Genomic DNA, 26205 nt, shown 5'->3' with positions numbered 1-26205 from the left:
TTATATAGCTTCATGGTCACAGAAAAGATAATCCAAGTGGGGTAGAAAGTGCAGCGCTTAAGCCTGTTCTATATTGTGTGTGCATGTGTTTGGTCATATCTGGTACACATATATGTGGTACACGTGTGCATGTGGAGGCCTGAGGTTGACATCACGTGTCTCCTTAATCCCCCTTCACATTGTGTATATTTGAGGCAGGTCTCTTGCTCAACCTGTAGCCCTAGGCAGCTGCTGCTTTCATTTGTTCTCTCCAAATGGGAACTAGCTGCAGGTTCAGGCAGAGGCTCCTGCCACGTCTCATCCAGGTTACTGTAGTGGGATGGCAGCTCCCTTGCAGAGGAATTTTCATGTAGAAACAAGTTATGATTCTGAGCCTTGAAAAGTTTATCACTAAACCTTTATAACCTCGCCCCTGGTCCTACTACCTCCCAAATAAGGAAAATATTATTTATAGAAACCTGGTTGTCTGGCTTGGGCAAAAGAAAATGGAAGAACAGCTGGCCTAGGGAGTGCTACAGGGGCTGCTGGGAACCGCCAGGATGTCTACAACCAAAAGATGGGAAACCTCAGCACACAACATATAGAACATGAATGGAGTTTACTGCTGGGCTGTCAATGATCCTTACGGGCCTACAGTGGGTGGAGCGTCACTCCCCTATCCCCCAAGCACCTGTCACCTGGGCAGAGTTTCTTACAGGGTGTCAGTTTTTTAATCACAAGCAGGGCAGCTCAGTACTGGCAATACTATTTCAGTGACAATCTGAAGTTGCATAAATAGTTCTTTAGAATGTAAAATAAATGGATTCCTCCATCACAGTTACACCGAGCATTTAGAAGAGGCAAGTACAAAACAGTTCTGCTTCTGCATGATAAAAATTCCATATAATACCATGATAAACAATATACTAAAGCAGAGAGCCATCTTCCTTAAAATGGCCAATGATTCCCACCCACAGTGGAGGGAAAGGCAAGTTGTAGGAGCAATCAAGTTTCTTTTCATTTCCAAGTTCATTTTAGTCACAGGAAGTCGTGTCACTGAAGCGGGAAAAGGAAGTCACAGAACTGTTCGGAACTCATCGAAAATGAAGTTAGGCACGTGTGCTTCAGCCACCTGTGATGGTAAGCAGAGATTAAATCATTTAGAACGTCGTAGCTCGTCAAATTCACAATTTACATATGAAAATTCAGTGAGTGGAACTATCTGTTGGAGTACGGTGAAGCACTGGAATGAGTAAGCTAGGAAACCCCTTTCATTGCTGGTGGCCCGTCTTAGGTCTCCTTACAGTGCGGCACTGACACACCAGCAGACAGGAGGCCTGCCCCCACACTTGCCTCCTCCAGTAGGCTTGGCTCTTAAAGGCATTTGGACCTAAGGACACAATGAGGCACTAAGGAGAACCCTGAGGCCAGAGAGGAAGAACAGTGCTGTTTGGAGTCACGTGTCTCAGAGCCACTCTATGACTATGGCCTGCTTTTCCCTTGATGGGAGGGGCCGCTTTGTCCTCTACATAGTTTTATACACAGTTTGTCCATTGGTCTTTTATTTTTTTGTAGTTTTATGTGTTAATACATGCTATGTTATACTTTTTTTAAAAGAAACAATCCTTTATAAAAATTCAAAAAGCAAGTTAAAGATTAATTGGTGCTTTGATTATAGTTACAATAAATCTATAAGCTAGGTATATGTTTGATATCAGTGATATGTACATGTATGATATCTCAGTGATATGTATAATTTGAAAGTCTCATTTGAAACAGACTTTCAAAATCTTACCCCATTGTTACTATTTTTTTCTAGTGTCTGTTCTTATTTTTAAAATGATTATTATGATTTATTTATGTGTACGTGTGTGTCTGTGGAGGTCAGGCATGTCAGATCCCTTAGAGCTGAAGTTACAGGCAGTTTTGAGCTGGCTGATGTGGGTGATGGGAATCGAACTCAGATCCTTTACAAGAACACTGTGTGATCTTAACCACTGAGCCACTGTTCCAGTCCCTAGTCGTATTATTAATTACACTGCTTCTTTCATACTTCTGTGAATGGGACCTTTTTTAAAAAATATTTTAAGCTATTTTTATTTTGTCTATTTATCTTGTCAATAAATAGACAAAAAAATATTTACTTGTTGAATTTATTTTTATTTTGCTTTTTTTGTTTGTCTTTTGAGACAAGATCTCACTACATAGCCTTGGCTGGCCTGACACTTGCTATATAGAGCAGGCTGATTTCATACTCATAGAGATTCACCTGCTGGGATTGAAGGTGTACGATACCACACCCAACTTTTATTCAGCTTTTTATTTTTACTCAGGGCTTGCTCTACCTCTGAGTTAAACCCCAACCCTCTGAGCTCATTTTAAAAAGTTTTCTGATGATTCTAGTAGGTTCTCATTACATTCTTAATACAGGACAAATTTTGTTTTCTTCCCAAATCTGTTGTATGGTTTCGCTTATTATCTAACATCTGTATAACAAACAGGAGCCAGTGTCAGTAATATGTGCCTCACAGCCTTGACTATCATCTACTGCATGCCCATGAAGTCCTAAAAGATCAGCTTTGGCTTTTGTTATTAAAAAGTGCCTTCAGTTAAGGCTTTTTCACACAGATTTATTTGTGCACATGGGCCGTGGAATGCTTTCAGAGGTCAGAGACCGTCTTGTGGGAGCCAGTTTTGTCCTACCACATGGGGTTCTGGGGACTGAACTCAGATTGTCAGGCTTGGTGGCAAGTGCCTCTACCTGACAATCCATTTTGCTGGACCTTATTTTTAACCTATTAATTTTTAAAAATGAGAAACCATTTTTTCAGCATTTGTTATAGGTCTTCACAGTTCTTAAATCAAACTTCCCTTTGTGCTTAAGGAGGGCAAGGAAGGAATTTCCTAGAAGGTAAAAGTGTTTCTTCATTCCCATCTTCATTTCTAGAAGTAGTGGCCTGCACTGAATGTGCCAATGGCGCTCGGTTGTCATAGAGAGGAAGAACAAAGGGCCCACGGTCATTTCTTTCCCTGGCCCATCAGGAATCCCTTCCTTGCTTGCTCACCTCACTGAGCTGGCCCTGAAGTGGGTGGAGGGTGAGGAGGGAGACGAAAAGTCCTCTACTGTGAGGGAAGACAGATGCATTGGAGAGTAGAGGCACAGCAGTGGGGGGCGGGGGGAGCTGAGAGTCTTCTGCTAAAGACACACAGGCCTTCACTCCTAGTACACGCAGGGCTGCTGTGGATAGGTCATTACTTCATCCTCTACTGTCTATGGCTTACCCTTCGGGGAAGCTTTGTGTACCGAACATAATCCTCCAGGAACAGAAGGGCACCCACAGCATCTGCCGGCATTTCAGGCATCTTCTGGCTGTAAAGGAAGTCTGGGTCAGTTAGCTGCACTGTATGTTAACAGGCCCTTCCTGACTAATCAGCGCGTACCAAGTCTATAAGAAACCTACAGGGCACCCTCTTGATTCCCATGAAATAATCATCCTGCTCCTATTTAAGAACCAACCCTGCAGGAAGCAAACCAGGGGCTGGTGTGACGGCTCAGTGGGTAGAGGCACCTGCCATAAGTGTGATGGCCTGCGGTCCATCCCCAGCACCCATATGAAGAAGAGAGCTGGCAGCTCTTCTCTTCAGCTGAAGGTTGTCTTTTGACCCCACGTGCTTTCAGTGAGTGGCACTTGCACACACATCTGTACCCACACAGGCAAATAACTGTAATCAAAAGAAAAAAAGCCAAACCCCAACCTTGTCTCTGGTGTATAATATGGCCCTGTAGTCTGTCTCAGATAGATAGGTTACACTTTAGACTCATCTCCCCTTGAGGTCTTTCATACTCCCTGACTCAGGCAATGCCTGACAGATCCCACATTTTCCCATCCTCTAGTCTTTCAGCTGCATTTGTTTTGCAAACTCATTTGAAAGTGAGTGAGTAGCCAGGACTGCAATCCCACTTACTCTGGAGGCAGGAAAATTGCAAGTTCAACGTCCACCTGGGCTATAGACTAACTTCAGGGCCAGGCTGGCAAACAGTGAGACAGTGTCTTGAAGAGTGAAAAGGAGGGCTGGGGTGTGGCTCAGCTTTAGGTTTCTTGCGTGGTGCAAGATCCCTGCTTAGCAGAAAGATCTGCCTTATGCTGGCAACAACAGTCAAATGGTAACCCGTCACATGACAGACATTCTCCAGGCAGACTGACCCTTTCAGGTGGCAAAAGGGGGAGTTTGGGGTGCAGCATTCTAGGGCCACAGATTTTTTTTGTTTGTTTTTCCTAGAATATCCACAATTGAACAGAAGGGAGCAAAGCATTAGAAGAAACTGAAGGCTTATACATTTTGTTACCTAATAGCAACTTGTGATTTTGTTATACACTGTGAACTCAGATGTTTCCCTGGCCTTGACACTGGGAAGCCACTCCTGTTGATTGTGTGCAGCCATGTCTTGGTGGTAGTCCAGCAGGAATGCAGGGCTCACTGAGTTCTGAGAGCTGGATCAATGTGGCAGTCACAGGTCTGCACTTTCTCATGGTGTCTATTAATCTCCACCAAGATCCAGTCCTACAAAGTCCCTGCCAGTCACAACTACGGGAAACTTAGTGGCAGGCTGACAGGGTAAGCAGTGTTGGTGACTGCTCCTTGGGGAGTGTCCTGACTTGTTTATGGAGAAGCACACACTCCCCATTACTGCTGGGACAGCAATGAGGGATTTGTCACGAGAAGTTGCAGTCCCTTTTCGTGACTCTAAGTTCCACTGATTCTGACTGTACCTTGTGCACTGCTCCATTGTGGAGCGGATAAACTGGCCAATCAGTGCCAGGAATTGCTCGGTGTACCGGGAGTGAAACTGCTTCAGCAGAGTGAGCAGTCCCAGGACGAGTGGCGGCCAGTCAACAGGGTCGGCAGGTTTCCGGCAGACCATGCCTGTGAGGGAACGAGTTGCAATACCCAGTGAGCTACTTACTTTTGAATATGGTCACTAAATATCAGTCCCCACCAATGTCATTGTTGCTACCAGGTGATTATTTTGAGGAAACAATAATTCTGGGCTACCTCTTAAAATAGCTGTGAGGTTGGTGGAACATTCTAATGGTCTGAAGGGTTTAGTTTTTATCCTTATTGTTTATTTTGTTCTGCACTATTAATGCTCTCTATGATAGACTTAAGAAGTACTTTAATATGAATGAGAAAACCAAAATCACCTCAAATGGATTTCAGCTAATGGTAGCATGGCTAGATACCCAGACACACATTATTAAGTAAAATTAGTTAAAATTCTGGTTAAAATGCTTTAAAATTCTCTTTAAGAACAACTTTGGGTGTTAAGGTAAGAAAAGAGTCTGCTGAAGTCAAGTGAGTGGCAGAAGGCGGGCTAAGATATACCCGAGTACCAGTCTGGCTGCCCCACCAGGGACTCCTGTCAAAGTCTGGAGATTTGACCTGCCTGGGTGGAGCTGACCCTCAGGGGGAAACGTGGAAATAGAAGATGTTTATTGCCTGCCTTCAAGGCTATAAAGTTACACCCAATAGTACTGGCGTGAAGACAGCTACATCAGTGCATCAGGACAGAGTCCAGGCAGTTTGACCACTGCATGATCCACTGACTTTCTACAAACATTAACAAGCAATTTAATGGAAAAGAGAAATCTTGTCAAAGCATGACAATGAAATTGGATAGCTTGATAGAGTCGGGGGAGGAGGGAGAGGATGAACCTGACTCCACCTTACACCAGATGCAATAAAGAACTTGGTTCATAAATCTTAACATAAAACTACAGTTTCTGGAAAGTGGACCCACACACCAAAGTCTGGAAGGAAATATTTACTAGTCACAGGGACCACTGAGAGACATGGGCATCTGAGTCTAGAGACTAAGCCTCCCACTACCATGAGACAGCCTTGAGTTGGTCTCACCAGTAAGAACAGATGGGTTCAGCACCTTTGAGCATCTGGGGGGAAGGGACCAAGCTGGAATCCAATAGACGTGTGCCTCCCTTCCTCAGCTAGTACTGACCGAAGGCATCGTGCTTGACAGTAACAGGGACTGTCAGAAGACAATGCCCAGGACCAGTGAATGGTTTTGAATGAGAGGAATTAAGAAAGAAAGAAAGAAAGAAAGAAAGAAAGAAAGAAAGAAAGAAAGAAAGAAAGAAAGAAAGAAAGAAAGGAAAGAAAGAAAAGGATAGAAGGAGGGAGGGAGGGAGTGAGGAAGGAAGGAAGAAAGGAAGAGAGGGGGGGAGAAAGAAAGAAAAAAGAAAGGAAAAAAACCCCCTAAACTTTAGGTCCTTAAGTGAGTCCATAATTTTACTTTAAAAACATTTTAGGACACACGAGGGAAAATAAGGAAGAGATACATTTTGCAGTTTGATTAAGAAAACAGCAATACAGTCCCAATTTGTAGAAATGTTCTTACAGTGTTCCTGATTGAATGGCTGTAATGCTCGGTTCTTGCGGCACCAAGTAAGTATTGTACTTACTTGCGACAAACTTATTTGCTCCTGTTAATATCACTTCTGAGAGAGGGGCAAGAGGTGATGAGCAAGAATGGTAGGGGACAGCCAAATCAAGACTTACCAAGTAAGTATTACGGAGAATTAAAAAAAAAATCTGCTTAGTTAGATGCAAAGTCTAGAGATAGGAATAACTGAGACTCTCCTAGGTGATTATAGATGCTGACAACAAACTGGTTAACAAAAAAAAATAGTTATATTATTTGCCAGGACACCTATATTGAAAGCTTTGCTTATGTACTGTTTGTCGCAAATATTCTGACATGTAAGCATGTGTACATTGCAGTCTGAGATGTCTCCTTACCTGTCTCCTGTACCTCCTATAACAGTCTCCATAGCCAGCAGCATATGGGTAACTGTATGAACAGAACATTCCTACCATAATGAACTACTCAGGTATTGGCTGAGGAGAACCAAGTAAAGATGCTGCACAATCCACAGAGGAAGGCATGCTTGGCCGAGCTGGTACCCACCGTGTACATTCCCTCACTGGTGTTACAGCGCAGTGGTGCACTGACACTATTCCATTCATGCACATGTTACAAAAAGACCTGATGTATGACACAGCATTATGTTCAGAACTGTTTCCTTCCACACTGATCTACTGCTTGTTTATTACACAGCAAACACTTGGCATCATACCTAGATTTTTGTTATACTGAAGTTTTGGCAACTGTGCAATCAAAAACAGGAAGTTGACGATTGGGAAGTAAGGTAAACGCTTCGTTGTTATGTAAATCTGGAAAGAGGAAGACAAGAAAGATGGCTTCTTCATCTTGCAGAATATCACAGAACACAATTTCAAACAGAAACCGATATGCCTTCAGTTTGCTTTTCTGATCGCCTCCAACTAGAAAGTTCCATCATCTGCTGCCTTTGGAGATTTACTTACCTGAGGCCACATGCACATACAGACACCTATATGTTTTAGCCCTTTCGCTCTCCTAGGAAAGAACAGCTTTGCTTAGAGATTAGAGTGCCTCCCACCCTGTTAATATCACTTCTAAGACAGGGGCAAGTGGTGATGAGCAAGAATGGCAGGGGACAGCCAAATGAAGACTAGTGAAGGCGTGGGGCTGGAAGTATGGCTCAGCAGCTAACCATGGCTGCTCTTCAGAAGACTTAGGTTCAGTTCCCAGCACTGACATGGTGGCTTTAGTAACTGTTCCAAGGGACCTGACACCATCTTCTGCTCTCTTTGGGCATCAGGCACACACACAGTATACATACATACATACATGTAGGCAAATACTCATACACATAAAATATATCTCTTAGTAGGGAAAAGAGGGAGCCTGAGACAAAAGGAAGAGGGAAAAGATCCAGGCAGCAGAGAGCAGAGGAAGAAAGTAAAGTCCTCCTTTGTCACATGCTTCCCCTGGGCAGTGTCCCTCCCAGTTAACATGGCAGACAAAGACACGTGACCCATCAGCTGGCCTCCAGCCCACAGAAGACTGGCCTGCACACTGGTTCAGAGCCCAGGCTGGCCAATGGCCAGCTCTGCCATTAGTGTGGAGGCTGGGGAAGTCCTGGATCTGTCAAACTTCAGGCTTCTCGCCCAGTGATGGCCTGCTTCATGAGACTGCTTAGCACAGAACACTCTGATGTCAGCTGCCCTTGAGGTTCATCCTCTTGGTTTTATTTTGAGTCAGGGTCTTATTATTCAATTTAGAATTTCCAAAAGGAACCAGGGTACCTGTCTAGACTTGTCATGTTTCTGCATGAACACACACATGCTCACATTTAGAAAGGTTCATGGACGTGTCGGCAGCTGATGTCAGTCAGGGCAGGCACTGTCCTACAGGACCTGACACTGATTCATGAGGGACCCCAGTGCTCTCTGGAGCTGGAAGCTGTAGAATAACATGGAGCCTCGGGGGAAGCATTTGCAAGCAGTGTAGAGTGGTGCGACCATTCAAGCCCCAGGCAACTACACTGACACTAAACTTTCACTGTTCCATAAGTCTGACCAACATCACATTTGTCTCACCGCCGGAGAGGTGACAGCATTTAGAGAAGGTCAGAGCCTGACAGAATGGGGTTCTGGGACGGAATGTAAGTTTCTAGATTTTCACAGTGATCTGCTACCTAGACAAAGTCATCTTTGTACCACACAGCCTTGCACCCTACCCAATTTTATATATTAGTCATTAACCTTATTCAGTGGGTTGTGAATGCCAGCTGCCTCCAGATAGGCTGTGATTTCATATAAGAGTGTGTTATCTTCTTTGGGGTAAGGAAGCGAAGGGTCCCGATAGTGGGCTTCAATGTCGGCCAGGAGCGCCCTAATGGGGGAGAGAAGCAGTGATAAACATGAGCGGTCAGCTGAGTTTATACTTCTGTAACCAAGTCTTGTCCTTTCGACTCCCAATCCACAGGCCTGGGACTGTGTGTCACTGTGAAATCTTACCTACAGTCATTTTCTCTCTTAGAATCTGGCTAAATCAAGTGGTTTCACTACTGAGATTATGAAAAAAAAATATTTACATGTGCATGCATGTAAATATTTACGTGTGCGTGTGTGCGCTCGAGGACACATGAGGGTCTCTGATCCCCTGGAGCTGGAGTTACAGGTGGTTGTTAGCCATCTGACAGGGTGCTGGGAACCAGACCCTGGTCCTCTGAAATAGCAGCAAGCGCTCTTCACTGCCAAGTCAGCTATCTCTCCCGTCCCTCCTTATTCAGTTTTCTATGAACCACTAAACTGTTTCTAAGAACTATTCTGTTAGAAGAACTGACTTTGGGGTGGAGAAATCTAGATTGTTTATCTGAGGAGAAAGAAGTGAGCAGCTGTTCTGAGGGGAGGGGATGTGTGTACCCAGGAAGTAGGAGGGTGCTTTCCTCTGCTCTCTGGGTAACCACTGCTTAGTTCTTTAGATTCTGTTCACAACAGCTTCTGATGTTGGGACATGGGCCTAGTGTGCTGATGTATATAGAATGGGAACAATAAATGTTAAAACCCCAAAGACCTTAAATGAACAAGATGTGAACCTGGGTGCTTGGAAGGAGGGCAGCCTGAGCCCACAGATGACTGTCTCAATCCTGGCACTTACTTATTGAGATTGTCCAGAGCAGCTGCCAGGTGTCTGGAATCAAATCGACAGGAAGAGTTCAGCTCATTGGCGATCTGTTGTCTCAGGATCTGCATCTGTCCAACCTAAGAACGAGTGAGAGAAGGGAGAGGTGGCACACCACGAACTTGAGAGCAATCACCAGCATGCAAACCAAGATGGAGAGCCTTTGAGGGGTGTGCCTCTGCCAGCCACCTGTCTGCTACACTCTGTCTCCCAGGCAGACATGGTGACTTTGGTCTCCTCCAAATGCCTATGGCTATTCTTTCTCTACCATTTGGGGAATAGTCACACAGCAGCTTCATATTTGTAATAAACCTTTTTTTAACACCCAATGGAGCAATCCAGGTCAGTGGTTTCACCGTGCCCTCACTTATACAAAGTATGAGACTGGATTCTAAAATAGCTGGTCTTCATTTAAATAATTAATTGCCTCATTTGTCTTTATTCCTCATTTCCAAAGACACAGTGTTTTATTCATAGCATTTGGATAATTTATGCACCCAGTGATCCCTGCTTCTTAACATCAAGGCAGACAGAGGAGGGAGAGGAGCAGATGTCCCGTTGTAATGCTATGAGGGACATAGTTGGTCTGTAAACCGACAGGCCAGAACACTATATGAACTTGGAGAAAAATTCTCATTTCCTTTTGCAGAAGCACCTCTAATTGGAGGCATTTCAGAAAAAACACATTTTCTTGAGCAAGTGGGAAGCTGTGGGTCTATCCATGAAAAGCCTAGTCAGTGGTAGTTCTAGAGAGAAGGATAAATGGTGCGAGAAATATCAAGAAACTGTGGAAGTTCTGCTTTAACGACAAAAGGAAGGAATAGATTTCCACAAACCACAGTCAAAGGAAAATAATCATTTAGAAAAGTGTTGAGTAGCCCTGCTGTCCATACTTTCGTTACACAGTATCCATCATCATGCTCCCTAGAGCATACCTTCATTATAGCCTCTAGGTAAGCGGTCCAGATCTTCTGAGTTTTGGTGATGGCAGAAAGATAAACTTTACTTGAATTTGCTGAAAGTTAAAACATAATCTTAATCCAGTCACTTCTGAAAGGCTACAGGACAGCATTATCTCTGCCTTGAGGAGTCACAAGACACTTACCTACAATGCTTTTCAGGGGGCTGACAGTATTCATGAGTGTTTTTAAAGTGTCTTGAACAGTTCTATCTCTCAGGATAATTTTCTGAAACATACTGAGGAAATTCTATAAACAAGAAGTCATGATCAAAATCCAAACGTAACAAACCAACAGTCCAGCTACCTCAAATGCTGTGTAGAACATCATACAACTGGGTCAGACAGCCTCTAAATGGGAAGGTACCAGGCACTCAGGTTTCTACTAAGCAACACTATAAGGAGGAGCTAAGGCTTCAAACTCAAGTTTCTTTTTCCTAAGCTGAAATGAACTAAAACATTCCACCGATAAATGTACAATGCTCGCCAAAGAAATTCTAGTTCACGTTTAGTTCTTATCTACCTAGTAAAATCACCCATGTGATTTTTTTTCATCATCAGTGTGAGAAGTCATGGAGCACAGTGATTTAATTGTCAGGTGACACCTGTTATACTTCCCAGGTAGAAGCCAGGCATGCTGGTCTGTAACAGGCAGTCTTTGTCTACTTGGCAGGGATTAAAGTATGTCTGGATGTTACCAGAGAATCTTAGTGGTAAAGGGAAGACCCACTCTGAAGAGGAGCAACACCATCCCAAAAGCTGGGGGTCCAAGACAGAATGAGGACAGTGAGCCAAGCATTCACATCCACCTCTCTGCTTCCTGACCACAGGAACGTGTGGCCAGCTGCCTCATACTCTTGGGACCACCACGGAAGTCACTCTGGATGGCAGCCCTTCCCCAGCATGATGAACTAGATCTCCAACCGTGAGCCAGAGCACAGCCTGTCTGCCTTAAGTCGCTCTCGTCAGCTGTTTTACCACAGTGGTGAGAAACGTGACTGAGGTGGGGGTCAAGGCTCACCTGTAACTCTTTCACAATCATGAAGCACAGAAGCCTGTCCAACCCGTTCAGACCAAAAGTCCCCAAGGTGGTCTGGATTTCGGAGAAGAGGCGACTGCTGGTCACTTCTTGGTGAGTTTTCATGTCATACCAAGTATTCAGTTGGTCTATGTAACATGTCATTCTAAAACAAAAGGGAAATCAAAAGTCCCAGTGGCTCAGAGAAGTGGGGTAAGGGCTGGGGAATCAAAAGCCAGGACTCCGGCTACAGGACTTCTATTTGTTTTAGGCGCCCTTACTGTGTAGTTCGCTGTAACCCGGACTTGCACCAGTCTCGCCTCAACCTCCTGATTGCTGGGGTTGGAGGTGTGAGCAGGCACTACTGGTTATGACTCGTGTCTCCTCACTTCTGTCCAGGCACTCAATCTTGTCTGTCTGATGACTGCCCCAGGAAATAAATCTCAGCTAGGTTTCCTTTCCCCATTGCATGCTGCTTTCTTAGTTTTATTTCTTTCCGCTGGGCTAAGCTACTGCTAGGGACCAAACTGCGAAGACAAAATCAGCTGCAAGGCTGGAGGACTCTAGGACCCAGCTGCCTTTCTGCAGGGTGTTTCCTGACATTTCCAGACTGAAAACAAATGAGAGTCTAGTATCAATTCCATTTGGTAAAGAAGAAACTTAGAATCTTTGAACAGTGACATCTGAGAGGGAAGATGAAGCTATGTGCTTTCTTCCAGCTCATTAAATGGTAGATGGCCATCTTCTTGGCATCTCTCAATGACTCTTCTCAGTCTCAGAAATACAGAATAATGACAACTGTGGCAAAGAACAGCATCATCTACTGAGCACTCGCTGTTATCCTATGTCACCCTCATAACAGCTCTGTGAAATACAAGCCATTTAACCCCCATTTTAGCAGGGACATGATGGATAGCCAGGTAGGCCTGGTCCTAAGATTATGTAATTTCAACACTTTGGCTCTCAAGCCATTGAGGAGGAGCCTTGAGTGACTGGCACGCAGAAGGTACAGATGTCCACATCCCACTCCTAAATGATCTGATTCTGCAGGGACAGGCTGAGCCAGCCTCTGCAGTTCTGACAAGCTATGCAATATAGGCCTCATGTTTACAAATACGACCATACACACACACTGTGTACCACACACCACACAGCACACACCGTACATCACAGACCATATATCACACACCACACACCATACCCCATACAGCACACAGCACACACAATATACCACACACAATACACCACACAGCATGGCACTCAAGGAGATGAAAGCCTCAAGAGTGAGGAAGTTAGAAGGAAATGTGGAAAAAACAACAACTCAGGAAGGTCTGCAGACGTACACACATCCTTTATGCTAGGCTTCAGGTGTCCTTCTGTTACCCAGTGCTGGCACTTTGACCGTGACATTTGAGAGGAACCTAGCTCTGAGCATGACTTCCCTGTCACATCTAATCTCTGCTGGAAGTATGAGCAGACTGCTGGGCAGGGTAGTTTTCTAGAAAAGCTCAGTGGTTCAAGCTGTGGACACAAAGGTCTATTTACTTTCTTGCCTATGACAGAAGAAAGTGTTTCTGCTAGAAATCTCAAAAAGTTTATCTACACTTGGTTGACTTTCACATCTTGAGAAAAAATAAGCCTGGACTAGAAGGCGGTATGGAATGTTTAGGAAAGGCATTGCTTTCAACAAGACGTGGGTGGTGGAGAGAGAAAGACCCTTTCTTTCTCTGGGAAAGCCCACCTCTCATGATCCTCTGTGAGCATGTGCTCAGGGGTAAACTGAGCCACAAGGCAGGAACCTGCTCTTTCCTCAGGTGGTCTCAGTATACTGCGTTGTCTGAGGCTCAGAGGAAGAGGGAATGGGTTTAGCTGATTACTGAGAGGCGCCATGGTACCCACCCGATATTCTCAGCAATAGTTTTAATTACGTGAAAATGTCAGCCAGTCCCTGCTGAAGGCAGAACCCATGTGACAAGGCGTGGCATCAGCGCACACAAAGCTGTATGGTGCGCCCTTGGCCAGCACAGTGCTCTGGCAGCTCGGGCTTGGCCTGATCTAGGGGCACTGTCTGCCAACTGTGGCATGCTTTGTGCCTGAATCTCTTCATCTTTAAAGTGACAACAGCACCAATGACTGCCTCCGCAGGTGATTTTAAGGAGTAAGTGTGCAGAAGCAGGGAACATGCTAAGAGGGAGGCATGGAAGATGGAGCACTCAGTTAGTAAGTGCTTCCGTGCTGGACCAGGAAATAAACACGCTGTCTTTAACGGCAGGACCAGGAAATAAACACGCTGTCTTTAACGGCAGGATGGGCTAACAAGTACAAAACTAGGTCCAGGGACAAGGAAGCACACCTCAGGGACGCAGGGTCCGGGGTCCAAGGTTCAGTCACACACAGAAATACTTACTTGGGGTCTGTGATCCTCAAGATTTCTCTGCAGAGTCGACCGATAAACGTTATAGACTCATCCACAGGCGCAAATTTTGGGATTGGAATATGAGTGGACTGGTACATACTTTGCCAGTCTTGAATCTAAAAAACAAACATATAAATGTCTAGTTCTGACAGCATAATTGGATATCTTTTCTTTATATAATCTTATAGGCCCCATACAAAGAGTAACAATTAAGCATTCCTTGGTTTTGAATGAGGAAAAATTTTAAATTGCCGCCAAATGCTACATATAACATAAAAAAAAAAAGAAACAATTGTTGAAAGGGAAGTGAGAGCTGGAGAGGTACTCAGTGGGTAGGGTTTCCATCCCTAGCACCTCATCAAGCAGGTACAGTGATGCAGGCCTGAAATCCCTGTGCTAGGAAGGTGGAGGCTGGAGGATGGAAAGTTCAAGGTCATCCTCAGCTAAGTAGAGAGTTGGAAGATAGCAGAAAAGTGAGAACTATGGAGAGACAGAGAAACATGTTTTTTTTTTTTTTGTCTTGCAAGTTGAGATGGACAGTGTAATCTAAAAATTTAAAATATCATAAGCTTAAACAATCATTTCAAAGTATCACCTGAATGTGTCAGTTCCTTGTGTAAAAGCAATGGCACCTGAGTTTGGTGCTATTTTGTGTCTCATGAAAAAACAAAAGCCAACTCTTATATCTATTTTTCAAAGAAGATACACACCCACCCACACCCACGGCAGATAAACATGTAACAATACTGGACAGCCATTAGGGAAGCACACATCAAAAATGGCATTTCACACTCCACAAGGCCAGCTGACGTTGGGAAGTGGACAGCAGCAAGTGTTGGGTGGGACAGGAGAAAGGCGGAAGCCCACACACTGCTGGAGGACAGAGCATGTAGCACTGCCGTGGAAGGACGCTGGGGTTCCCGAACAAGCCAAACAGTACTACAAAGTCAAGAGAGGTCCCGAGTCTCCCACTCTCAACTCCTGGATTCTAACAGGCAGAACAGCAGCTGCTACAGCCTTTTAGTGACATCTGCTTTCTCCTTGACATAGAAAGCTCCTGAGGCCAGGTCCCATGTTAACTCTCCTTTTATGGCGGAATCTCCTAAAGGTGCTCTGTGGGACTTAATGGCTTTCAGTAAAATTATTTAGACAAAACAAAAACAACAAAAAACTTTCTTGTGGCATTGCTGAGATTGGAGTGTGTATTTTAAATATTAGAGATAATATACATAGTCAAGAATTATAAAAAAAACTTGTTAAATACCTTTGTTCTTAAGAAGTTATTACATTCTTGCTCCACATTATAATTTATAATACGAGAGACTTCCTCCTGCCAGATCTTCAGACCATAAATGTTGACATAATCCTGTATGTACTCAAAAGAACGATGGAATCCGTCCATGGTGGCTCCCAGCTCTTTCAGCTTGGGCATCAACTCACTTGGCTATACAGAAGAGCACAGGACAACTGTCAATGGGAGCAAACCATCAAACTAACACCTACATTAGACCTTAAATGACACACTAAGGGACTCTAGTCGTGGTTGCAGACATGGCCAAAGCTTTAGAAATCTTTCCTTCTGTACTGTGGCTGACTGGCAGTGCTCTTAGACATCCAGCCAAGAACAGACGTCACTCATTTGGGAAGGAAGCCTCATGCAAAGGATGTAACAATGAGTGCTGATGACATCACCACTATCAACGAGGGGACACATCTATTCTGTACACTTCACACTTAAGTTAAATTTACTGAAGTGAAATGTTCCTTATGTAAAAATTTCAGGCCTATTCATTTTTCTCCTTAGAAAAACTATCATACTTTTAAATAGAAAATGTAAACTTAAAAAATAAACCTCACAGTTTTTATAGTTTCTATCTGCTTTATGGTAATCAAGTTCTTTGGACAATAAGTAACTATGAGTCATAAGCATCAGTTTAGTTCTTAAACACAGGATGAGCAGGGAAGGAGACAATTGGTTTAAAAGGGATTTTCTTTTGAGTAGATTATAGAAAGGGGCAAAAAGCACATCAGTTGTTGGCCCCTAAGAACACACATCGGATAATCAGGAAAGAGAAGGACCTATCTTGTTAGGAAGATGTTCCAATGAATACTGTGAGTTGTCTGACAGGTCCATTCTGGCATTTGTACCTTGGCCCGAGGGTTGAATATGAGTCCCCGGTGGAGGGCGAAAGCCACCCGCTTAACTAGCTCCTTCCTTATTCCATCTTCCAGCAACTGCTTGGGATCCACCTAAGTGCAAATCAAAGGTGTTCAATGCAGTCATTGAAAAGGCAGATCAGGAAGAACAAGCGAGATGGCGCCGAGAGTCTGTAGTGCAGCATTTTTCTGTACCTCTTTCATCTTTCGAGAGGTATACTGAATTATTAATCCTGTTGCTTCCACAGGACTCTCTTCATCTCATTACATTTCACAATAATTTTATAACACATTACCAAGATGGCAGATATTGGCAGTTTTTAATTGCTTTATATTTTAAACACTTCATTAAATGTAAAGTGTTTTCTCTTACAGCCAGCAGGAGATGGTGAGATGAAATTCCAAATTCATGTCATATGGCTGTCTTTAATTATGAGCCATCAGGATTATAATGTTCCTTCTTCCTCCATCAACAAGTGGGTAAAAACAAAATTTCTAAGTGACATAAGATGGCCACATTATTTCCTGTTCCATATGTAATTACCAGAACATCAAACAAATAGCCACTGACTACAAAAAGCAGCAACAGGACTGTTACCTTGATGATGCCCACCAGGGTCGTTTTCATCATCAAGATGCCCTCGGTAAAGATGGAGATGGCGTGAGTGAGCTTGGCAACCTTTAACAGAGAGAGAGGGGAGATGAAGTGTATCACAGGAAAGAGTGCTCACTTCTGTGCAAGGCTAAACGACTGGCCCACAGTCCCGAAGTGGCCACCAGTAGCAGGAAATGGCTGTGTGGCTGTGTGAAGGACAGTGGTATGCATGCACCCGGGATGGTGGTGAGGCTCTCTGGGGAAAGGAAAGACTGCTGTTAGACGTGCTGGGGGACAGTTGCTGTCAGTAGTTCTTCATCCTTTAACATGGCACTTCCCTTCTCTGGGGTCTGTTTCTCACGTCTAAACCTCAGGGCTGGCCTCAAGATAAGCTGTTTTACTCAGCTGCCCAATTGTATTAAATACATTTTCCACTTAAGAATATTTTCAACTTATGAAGGCTTCATTGGGATATAACCGTTAAGTCGAGCATCATATGAACAAAGGAGGAGCATGGATGTAGAAAGTCCAGGTCCTGTAACACAGGAAGATGTGCAGTGCCAGAATGGTCAAGAGAAAAAGAGCTCCATCTCTACAGAGAACATGTGCTTGAGGAATGCTCTCAAGGGCCCTAAGGAAATGCCAAAAATCATAGTGTGAGTACATTAAAAACTGCACACCACGCTAATGCTGAGTGGGAGAACACAGTCACAAGTGATCTACTGGTCTCTGGGATATGCCACGAGCCACTGGCCTGTGATGTTTCATGGGTTGGGGCTTCAAATACCAAAAGACAGAAGTCAAAAGTTACATGGTACCTCGTATCGTGGGCCGAGCTGAGCATAGTCCCTCAGCTTGTCCTTGTCCAGGCGGGTAGGCACTTCAATGATGTCATGGGTCTGAAGCTTTATAATCTTCAGAAGAGATGTGAACATGCTTTCTGGAATGATCTGCAAAACCTGTGATGAAAAGTTAGGGAAGAAATACAATTGAGTAGCTACACTAATTATTTTTTAGCTGATGAATAATGAATATGACAGCAAGGAGAGTACTAGTGTGTAGGAGGACAGTTTGCTCATAATGAGAGATGCTGAGAAACAAACAACTGTCGTCAAAACGGATAGAAGGTCTTCTGTGGTGCATGCCTTTAATCTCAGTACTAAGGAGGGAGAGGTAGGGAAATCTCTTGTGAGTTCAAGGCTATCCTGGTCTACACAGCAAGTTCCAGGGCACCCAGTGCTACATAGTGAACTGTCTCAAAACAAAACAAAACAAACAACTGCCAGAAAGTACAAGCTTACTTCTTCCCACCATTTGCTGCCCAGAGAATATAAAGTTAATCCCCAAAACACTCAGGATGACTTATCATGCTCCTACTCAAGGTTTTAAAAGACCAATGCTCAAGATGTCAGTAACATCTCAGGAAGTTCTCAGTCAGGGTACGACACACACTGACTCTCAACTCAGACAGGGCTGGGTCCTTGATCCATCACAAACAACTGGAGCAAGGACCAACTTTCTCCTCAAGACCTGAACTAGGTTCTGGTAGGGGAATGTGAGCTGTGATCTGCCTCTGAGCAGCCAGCTCTGACCCTGAAGAGGCTACATCACCTCTGCTCCCCTCAGCTTCTGCAACTCTGAGGCCAAGAACGTGTGAAAACCAGCATGATCTCCTTAGAAAGCAAAATCACACATGCAGGTCTGCAGCTGCAGTAAGAATATGCTTATTTTTGGGTATTAGAAAAGTTGTGGAAAGAAATGTGGAGGACGTGATGCTTCATCAGGGCACTGCTTGTGTAAGGCAGCAGCTGGCCAGTGAAACTCAGTCAGAGGCACTTCTTACCTTCCTCACGTACGACACCAATTCTCCCGAATAGTACTGGGACACACTGAGGAGGTCAGGGCTATTTGCTTGATTAATACGTAGCAGGGGAAGGTCAAGGGCAGAGGCAAGCTGGAAGGAAACAACACACATCTGTTTCTTGCTTCATAAATGCCCTAGAAATCACATTCCCAAAAGTAGAATTTGCAACGCAACATTTGTGCTTCACCCAGAAAGCCTCAGCAATGCCTCAAATAGGTTCTGACAGTACATTAAAATACCCACCCCAAAATCTACATCATCTGTGGACTGTTGGGGTGTGTGAAAGGGCTGGTCCTGCTGATCCAAAGCTGCAGGATCTCCAGGACACAGGGCAACAATAGGATATCCCGGAGGAGTCTCAGTGAGGATCCAAAATTAATGGTGTCATAGGAGCCAGAGACCTTGAACCAGACCAGTGACTCACTGCAGCGAGCACTTGCAAGTGAAGATGTGTGGACAGAGGGGTGCACTGTGACACTACAGCTTCCATAAGATGTTTTCTATGCTTTGCTTTGTTTATTTTTGTTTTCTTGTTTGTGTTTTTATTTTGGGATGGAGGTTACAAAGGTGAAGGGTTGATATGAGGGGACAGGAAGATGAGTGGGACAGGGGTACATGATGTGAAACTCACAAAGAATCAATAAAAATTTAAAAAAATATATAATAAAAAAATAAAACAAAACAACCCCTGCAGCCATCTACTGCTGTAGCAGCGTTTCTCCCCCTGACCACTGGAAGCAGCTGGGACCTTGTGAGACATGCCATCTATCAGGCCTACCACTGACTGGCCTCGTCAGCAATGCTGGGGGTGGGTGAAGAAGCTGCTAAGTAACTCTGCTGCACCTGAAGCTGCAGAGCTGCTGGTCAACGGAAGCTCTTTGCATTCATGCTTCCTTTTCACTCAAGAAACTGTTATGTGGCCCAACACATAGGTCTATAACACAGGCATAGAGTCAAACATTTACTGACAACAAGCCACAGATTTACTTTAAAACATACACAAAATTCTTTTACCACAGGAAAGCAAACTTGCATAAAAAAGAAGATGGATGTTCATTTCGTATAAGTAACTAGATCTTGGCTGAATATTTGATGCTGCAGGATCTCGAGCATTTTCAAAGACACTGATGAAATGTTTCATAAATGTTTGCTGGAAAGTGATAGCAATGTACAATGACTAGTGACGGCAGAGCAAAGGCCGACTCTTTCCTCTGCAGAGGATGGACATTGGCACTCCCTGCTTACCTTTAGAAACGTGGCTCTGAGTTTGGTAACCATGGATGGGTTTACTCGTATGCTCTCTTGCATGATGGATGTGAAACTGTAAAGAGGGACATAGGTAAGAACATGGACCTCCTGGCCTTCATCAAGGGTGGACATCAGTGTTTCCACATTACCTGTCAATTAACTGCCAGGCAAAAGAAAGGTCCCCAACAATCTGCATGGTGATCAGGACCTCCTCCTTAATGTTGATGGTTCTGATCATTTGATGGAGAAACTTTCGGGTGTCAGCGAGAAACTGGCAGACTTGCAGATTTGATTCCAACTGGTGAAACTCCTGTACCTGCGTTATAGAAATGCATTTAACTAAAACATTCTTTAGTGCATCTTTCCCCTTGAAGTCACTTCAAATAAAGTACACCACACACCAACAATTCCTTGACAAATTTTTCATTTCAAGTTAAGCTTCAGAAACCTACAAGGCAAGTTCTAAGAAAGTACACAGTATCTAAGGTTAGAAAACTAGCCCCTGCTCTTATCCCACTGAAGGAGTCTGGTAATTGGAATTCTGCCTCCTGGCCTGGCAGATGCGGGTCTTATCTCAAGCTCAGTTTCTCAGAGACTGGCCTTGGCAACCTCTGGGAGACTGACCCTGGCAACTTCGCAAGCGGGGTGTTCTGAGTCTGAGAAGTAGATAGCAAGCTCTGTGCAACCCTGGGAACCAGATAGCAAATTTTGTGTAACCTTGAGTGAATTCTTGGATGCCTTGCCAGGTGGCGCAGATGTGTTATTACTGTGAAATCTGCTTATAAGCCTTTGCTTTATTAAGTGTTGCTTGCACGTTCAGTAAACTGAGACCTTGATCAGAAACCTGTCTTGCCTCCATTCTTCACGTCTCTGTCCCTATCATTTCCACTCCCTCTTTCAGGTAGACCCTGTTCGACTAGCCCGTGGGACAGGTCATCCCACGACAAGTCAGCATGCTCGTCTTCCATTTTAGAAGAAATGGACACATCTTGGAAGACAATCTTCTTGAGTACGCCCACACTACTAAAACTGTAGTGAGTTACAGCCCAACCAAACTGCTGGTACAGTACACTACTATGTTCTGGTGGTTTCCTTAATGTCTGCAAATTGTCATGTATCACTTGGGAGACCTGGGCTATATCCCAAAATAAATAAGGAAAAACAAAACAAAACAAAACAAAAACTGAAGTTTATGCAGCTATTTATAGTTATTGATAGCTGTAGTATAGACTAGGAGATCCCCAAACAAGTCTACATTTAGAGCTGTTCTGGAATAGATGCCCTGAGCAAATTGGAGGAATTAGATAAAAGTTGATATTTACAGTGATCATAAGAATAATCTCAAAGAAATAAAAAAAAAATCACAAGAAAGTTTACTGAATAGAAAGTATTAATTGTAACAATGGACAGGGGATAGCTGATGTTTTAAATAATGAGTCTGAGGTAGTGTTCTGACAGGATTATGTCACATTTTAAACCTACATAAAGACAATTAAAACTTTAAGAATGATGAGGTGAAGTCACTTCTTTGGGTTCAGCCATTTCTGAGTATATATAAAAAATAAACATTTCAGAAAAGAAAGTAGGCTACTTACAAGGATAATATCAGTATGTAAGTACATTTATTTGTGTATTTACTTCCAGTATTTCCCCACAAAGGCACACACATTTTACATACCTAAAAGATAGCACAGACCTATAGTTTTTGTTTTTATACTTTATCACAAAACCCCCATTATTTCTAGATTATTTTCACAGTTTTGCTTCTAAAATACACATTTACTTGAGTATTACACAATTCTTGCTACAGCGCTACTCATGCTGACCACTCAGTTATATTCTAATTTTATGGTAATGAATATAACACTTTGGGGTTGCTTCTGATGAAAGATTCCCCTAAATACATTTTTTTATGAGCAAAGTATTAGGTGGGTCATAAGGTGTAACTTCTGACCTAAGACACAGTTTCAAGATCTTAAAAGTTATTTATAATTGTGTGTTTGTGTGTGTGTGCCCGCTTGTGTGCACGTGTTTGTGTGTGAGCAAGTGTATGCACGTGTGTGTGTATGTATGTGTGTGCTTGAAGGGGTACATGTCTGTGTCTGTGTGTGAGCATGTGCACGCACACGTGTGTGTCTGTCTGTTGTGAGCATGTGTATGAATACAGGTGCTCACAGAGGCCAGGAGGCATCGGGTCCTTGGGAGCTGGAGTTCCAGGGTGGTTGTGAGCTGCCTGACATGGGGCGGGGTGCAGAACCTGCAGCCTCTGAAGGAGCAGCACAGCACAGGGCTCCTGGCTGCTGGCCCATGCTCCAGCCCAAGCACTGTGGGGTAAGCCCATGGTCTTACCTCCTCCAAAGCTTGTATTAGTTGCACAGTTTTTCTGCCTGCAGCAGTAGAATCATCATAATTTAGAGACAGTATTTGTTTTGAGATCTCTCTGAACCATGCTTGAAGATTTTCTATTAATAGAGAAACAAGGAAAGCATATTGAGCCCCAGAATCCTTGTGGCTTTGAACTTAATCCATCTTTTATAAATGCAGTTCTCACAGCACTTTCACGATGTGATAAATGTCATTCCCAGCAACCCTTCCTACCATCAACAACAATGTGGAGGGCCCACGCCCCAGAAAATCATGTTGGATTTTCCTCATAAACTGCTGAGTCTGGGATTCTGTTTACTAAAGGATCAATGGCCCTTACTTAAGCTGCAAATGGGAAGTGCTAAGGTGCTTATGGACACAGAGAGGCTTGGAGGGTGCTGACTGCTGGACAGGACATGGAGTTACTGAGGAGTTTTCCGGAAAAGTGAAGGTAGATAAAGATTTGGGCTGTTGGAAATGAAGAAGGTCATCTCTCAAGGTGAAGGACAATCATAAGCAGAGGCTTCTGGGCAAGGAGGAGACACATGTCAGAACTGTGAGGTACAGGTGGAGGGTTATGGGAATTCTGAACAGTTTAAAGAGTGCCATGGTACTTATGTTTTTAGTGGTCAGAGTGGTCTTTTGGGAAAGATTTGTAAAAAAGATTTCTTTATTTTATGTGTAGGTGTATTTTCCTACATGTATGTATATGTGCTAGATGTGTGCAGGGCCTGCAGATGCCAGAAGAGGGTGTCAGGTCTTAAAAAAATGGATTTATAGACACTTGTGAGCTGCCATGAAGATGCTGGGAACTAAAGTAAGATTTCCTCAAAGAATCAAGATCAAAATTATTAAGGAAAACTTGGGATGTTTCCTTTAAAGAACAGTCTTGATCCCTACTTGATGACGGGTTTTCTGGGAAACAACCTAGCATGACTAGAAGAATCTTAGGATCTAGGTCAGTAGTTACTAATACTAATAACCTCAGGTGACAAGTACTTCTAGAAGATCATAAGAGCTCTTTGGCCTTCATTTCTTTCCCCCAATTGCAAATAAATACACTGACAAGTTTTATCTAATATTGGGCGGGATGGATTACAGCTCTCAGCCCTTGTTATGAACCAGTTACAGGAACCCCTGGTTCATATTTCAAAGATAGATTGAAACATGAAGTCTGAGTGTTGCCCCAGAGAGAACAAGCTGGAAACAGCAGACAGTAAATACAGGTTCCCAAGAGCACTGCCATGGGGGACGGAGTTACATATGATGAGACCAGGTAACTTGGTTAGAGTGATGGTTAGTTCTGACCATCAGGCTGACTGCGTTTAAAACCACCTATGAACCACGCCTCTGGGAATGTGTGTGAGGCCCTTCCAGAGAGGCTTAAAGGAGGGAGACCCCTGTGAGTGCAGGCAGCACCATCCCGCCCACTGAGATAGACTTAGAAAGAAAGTGAACTGAACGCCAGCACGTACCCTTCCCTTCCTGACTGCTGACACCTCATAGCCCTGCCTCCATACCTCCTCTGCCATGATGGGCTGTGTCCTCAAACTGTGAGCCAAAATAAACCTTCCCTTCCCTAAGTTTGTTTTGCTAGGTATTCTCTGATAGCAATGAAGAAAGTACCAGCCAATTTTTAAGGCTTCAATAATATAAGCACACATCTCAAACACACCCATAACTCCTCTTCAGCAATTACCGTTTTTCTCCACTCGGGTTAGTGGTTTCACCCCTGAAAAGACATCGGCAAGCTCGGTCATGCGCTCGGAGCCCTCCTTCTTGTAATGCTCCCATTTGGATTGTTTCTCTGAAAGCATTTGTTTGAACATCTGTTGACAAGATGGAAAGTTTTATTTACTCAAGAGAAAGCTCAGATCAGACGGTTTACAAAGAGATCCTGAATGAATCCTGACTTACTTTAAGGAACATGTAACAGGGGGCTGGAGATATGGCTCAGTGGATAAGGTGCTTGTGGTGCAAGTAAGGACCAGATCTGGTTCAGATCCCCAGAACTCATAAAAACCAGGCAGGTGTGAAGGCAGAGAAAAGCCAGCTAGCTAGACTAGCCAGAATTGCTGAGTTCTGGGGTTGGTGAGAGATCATACTCTACACAGGAACTGGAAGTGACTGAAAAGGCAGCCAATATCAAATCTAGCCTCCATATGTGTGAACCCCCTCACATACGCCCACAACACCCACCCACATAAAGTTAGTTTGTATGTACAAACACACAAGAAATCCCCACTGACACTGATGCCATCTCTTTGCAATACTACATTATAAATCTGAAGAGGAAAGCCAGACAGGTGTTTCCAGGCTGCTTGCACACCAGCACACCCTGGAGGGCTTCAAAACTTTCAAGTTCCCAGGCCCTGAAGATACAGTTCAGAGAGTTCTGGGTAGGCAATACTTGAAGATGAAATTAAACTTGTAACTACTGCTCTATGGCCTTTTCTAAAGAATAACTCCCATTATTCCAATTTAGTCACAGAACGGTTGAATATTATCTTGCCAGAGGACAGCATAGGAACAAAATGTTACATTAGATGGCAATTCTGTTTAATTCTCTCCATGACGAGCCTACTCAGAATAGAGTTAGCTAGAGGAGAAAATGTAACTCAAGGTTGTTTTTTCTTCCCTTGGAAACAAACTTACAAAAAATACTGATACCTAATCAAAGGACATGTTATATCACATAAAGTTCGAGACTTTTACACTGCGCTCTTATGAGATACATACGCATGGATGTAATTTTGCTCTTAAGAGAATCTGCATTGATCAATATCATAATGAAACTGAAAAGAGGAAGAGTGGGTCAGGAGACCCAGCCTGGATGTGCATCAGTAGAAGGCGAGACTGTGGCATCTATGCAGGAAGAATCTTAGTCATCCAGAAAAGACACTTAACAATAAATGGCATGTGAAAGGATGAGGAACACTGAGGATTATTTATGGAATCTACCCTGTCTTTCTGAGTACCTGGGATAAATCAATGTCATTTAACAGTGGCAAAGCAACACACAAAACAACCTTGATTATAGGCTGAGTGGCTTTAGGTCTCCCAAAAGCTATTATTCATTGAACTCATAGGGTTCCTATCTGGTAAGACAGAACTGCAAATGGAGCATGGCCATTGCATTCATTGGTTTAAAACAAATTTTATTTATTGTGTGTGCACAGATGATATATGTGAGATTTTAGTGGCGGTCAGAGGCAGCTTTCTGGAGCTGGTTCTCTCTCTCTCTCTTCTGTTTCCTCCCTGTGTGAATGGAGAGAAGCAAGCTGCTTCCACAGAGTCCAGTGAACTGACTCTGGATTAGAGATGTGAACTTGGTTAGTCTGACAGCCCGGCCTGTCCTGTCGGGGATGTGTCCACATGTAGTCAAGACAATATATTCTTAAGGGACCACTGGATATACAACTGATAAAACGGAAAGACACACGGAGTGAGGCTGTATTGCTGGCCCTCTCTGAAATGCTCTCCAGCATGCTCCTGTACTCTGTCTGCCATATGGCCAATCCTTTTCCAAGGATCTCCAGGAGCTCTGGCTTCTGTCCCCAGAAATGTTTATGTCTTAGCTTCCTTTCCTTCGGAGTACAAATCTTACCACACCTACCCACCACTTTTCACACTTGTGTGGTATGCATGTCTGGGTGTAAGCACATATGTACATGTATGTGGGTCAACGTGTGTATGGAGGTCCAGCTTCGAGGTTGAGAATCCTCCGTGATCACTCTTTCATCTTATGCACCGAGGCAGGGTCTGTCAATCAAATTGAGAGCTTGCAGGTATGGCTAGTCTCACTGGCCAGCTTGCTCTGGGATTCCCATCTCACCTCAGAAAGCTGTTATTACAGGTGGGCTGCCATGCCCATTTGGCATGTGAGTTCTAGGGATCTGAATTCTAGTCCTCAACTTAGTGTACTGGATAGTTTTATGTCAACTTGACATAAGATAAAACCATTGGAGAGGAGGAGCCTCAATTAAGAAAATGCCTCTGTAAGATCAGACTGGAGGT

At 43.8% G+C, this 26205-nt stretch overlaps 1 protein-coding gene across 1 annotated transcript in view; it reads right to left on the bottom strand.

Annotated features, from left to right (window-relative positions):
• Nucleotides 1-581: 581 nt before the first annotated feature.
• Washc5 (WASH complex subunit 5) overlaps nucleotides 582-26205 on the bottom strand; it is a 50466-nt gene continuing 24842 nt past the window's right edge. The window contains exons 11-29 of the mRNA XM_055626413.1: nucleotides 23888-24017; nucleotides 22174-22286; nucleotides 19974-20140; nucleotides 19822-19897; nucleotides 18556-18666; nucleotides 17531-17671; nucleotides 16716-16796; nucleotides 16109-16210; nucleotides 15225-15404; nucleotides 13952-14076; nucleotides 11548-11710; nucleotides 10674-10776; nucleotides 10504-10583; nucleotides 9545-9648; nucleotides 8647-8776; nucleotides 7134-7230; nucleotides 4752-4905; nucleotides 3262-3349; nucleotides 582-1111 (exon numbers count right to left, since the gene is read on the bottom strand). Coding sequence (XP_055482388.1) covers nucleotides 1055-1111; nucleotides 3262-3349; nucleotides 4752-4905; nucleotides 7134-7230; nucleotides 8647-8776; nucleotides 9545-9648; nucleotides 10504-10583; nucleotides 10674-10776; nucleotides 11548-11710; nucleotides 13952-14076; nucleotides 15225-15404; nucleotides 16109-16210; nucleotides 16716-16796; nucleotides 17531-17671; nucleotides 18556-18666; nucleotides 19822-19897; nucleotides 19974-20140; nucleotides 22174-22286; nucleotides 23888-24017 — 2202 coding nt within the window. The 3' untranslated portion in view covers nucleotides 582-1054. The remainder of the gene's footprint in view (nucleotides 1112-3261; nucleotides 3350-4751; nucleotides 4906-7133; nucleotides 7231-8646; nucleotides 8777-9544; nucleotides 9649-10503; nucleotides 10584-10673; nucleotides 10777-11547; nucleotides 11711-13951; nucleotides 14077-15224; nucleotides 15405-16108; nucleotides 16211-16715; nucleotides 16797-17530; nucleotides 17672-18555; nucleotides 18667-19821; nucleotides 19898-19973; nucleotides 20141-22173; nucleotides 22287-23887; nucleotides 24018-26205) is intronic.

The sequence above is a fragment of the Psammomys obesus genome, unplaced genomic scaffold (assembly GCF_907164565.1).
Source record: "Psammomys obesus unplaced genomic scaffold, mPsaObe1.curated_primary_1811, whole genome shotgun sequence".
Taxonomy (NCBI): domain Eukaryota; kingdom Metazoa; phylum Chordata; class Mammalia; order Rodentia; family Muridae; genus Psammomys; species Psammomys obesus.
The sequence above is the reverse complement of the archived record's forward strand: the minus strand, read 5'-3'. Positions and strand labels throughout refer to the sequence as shown.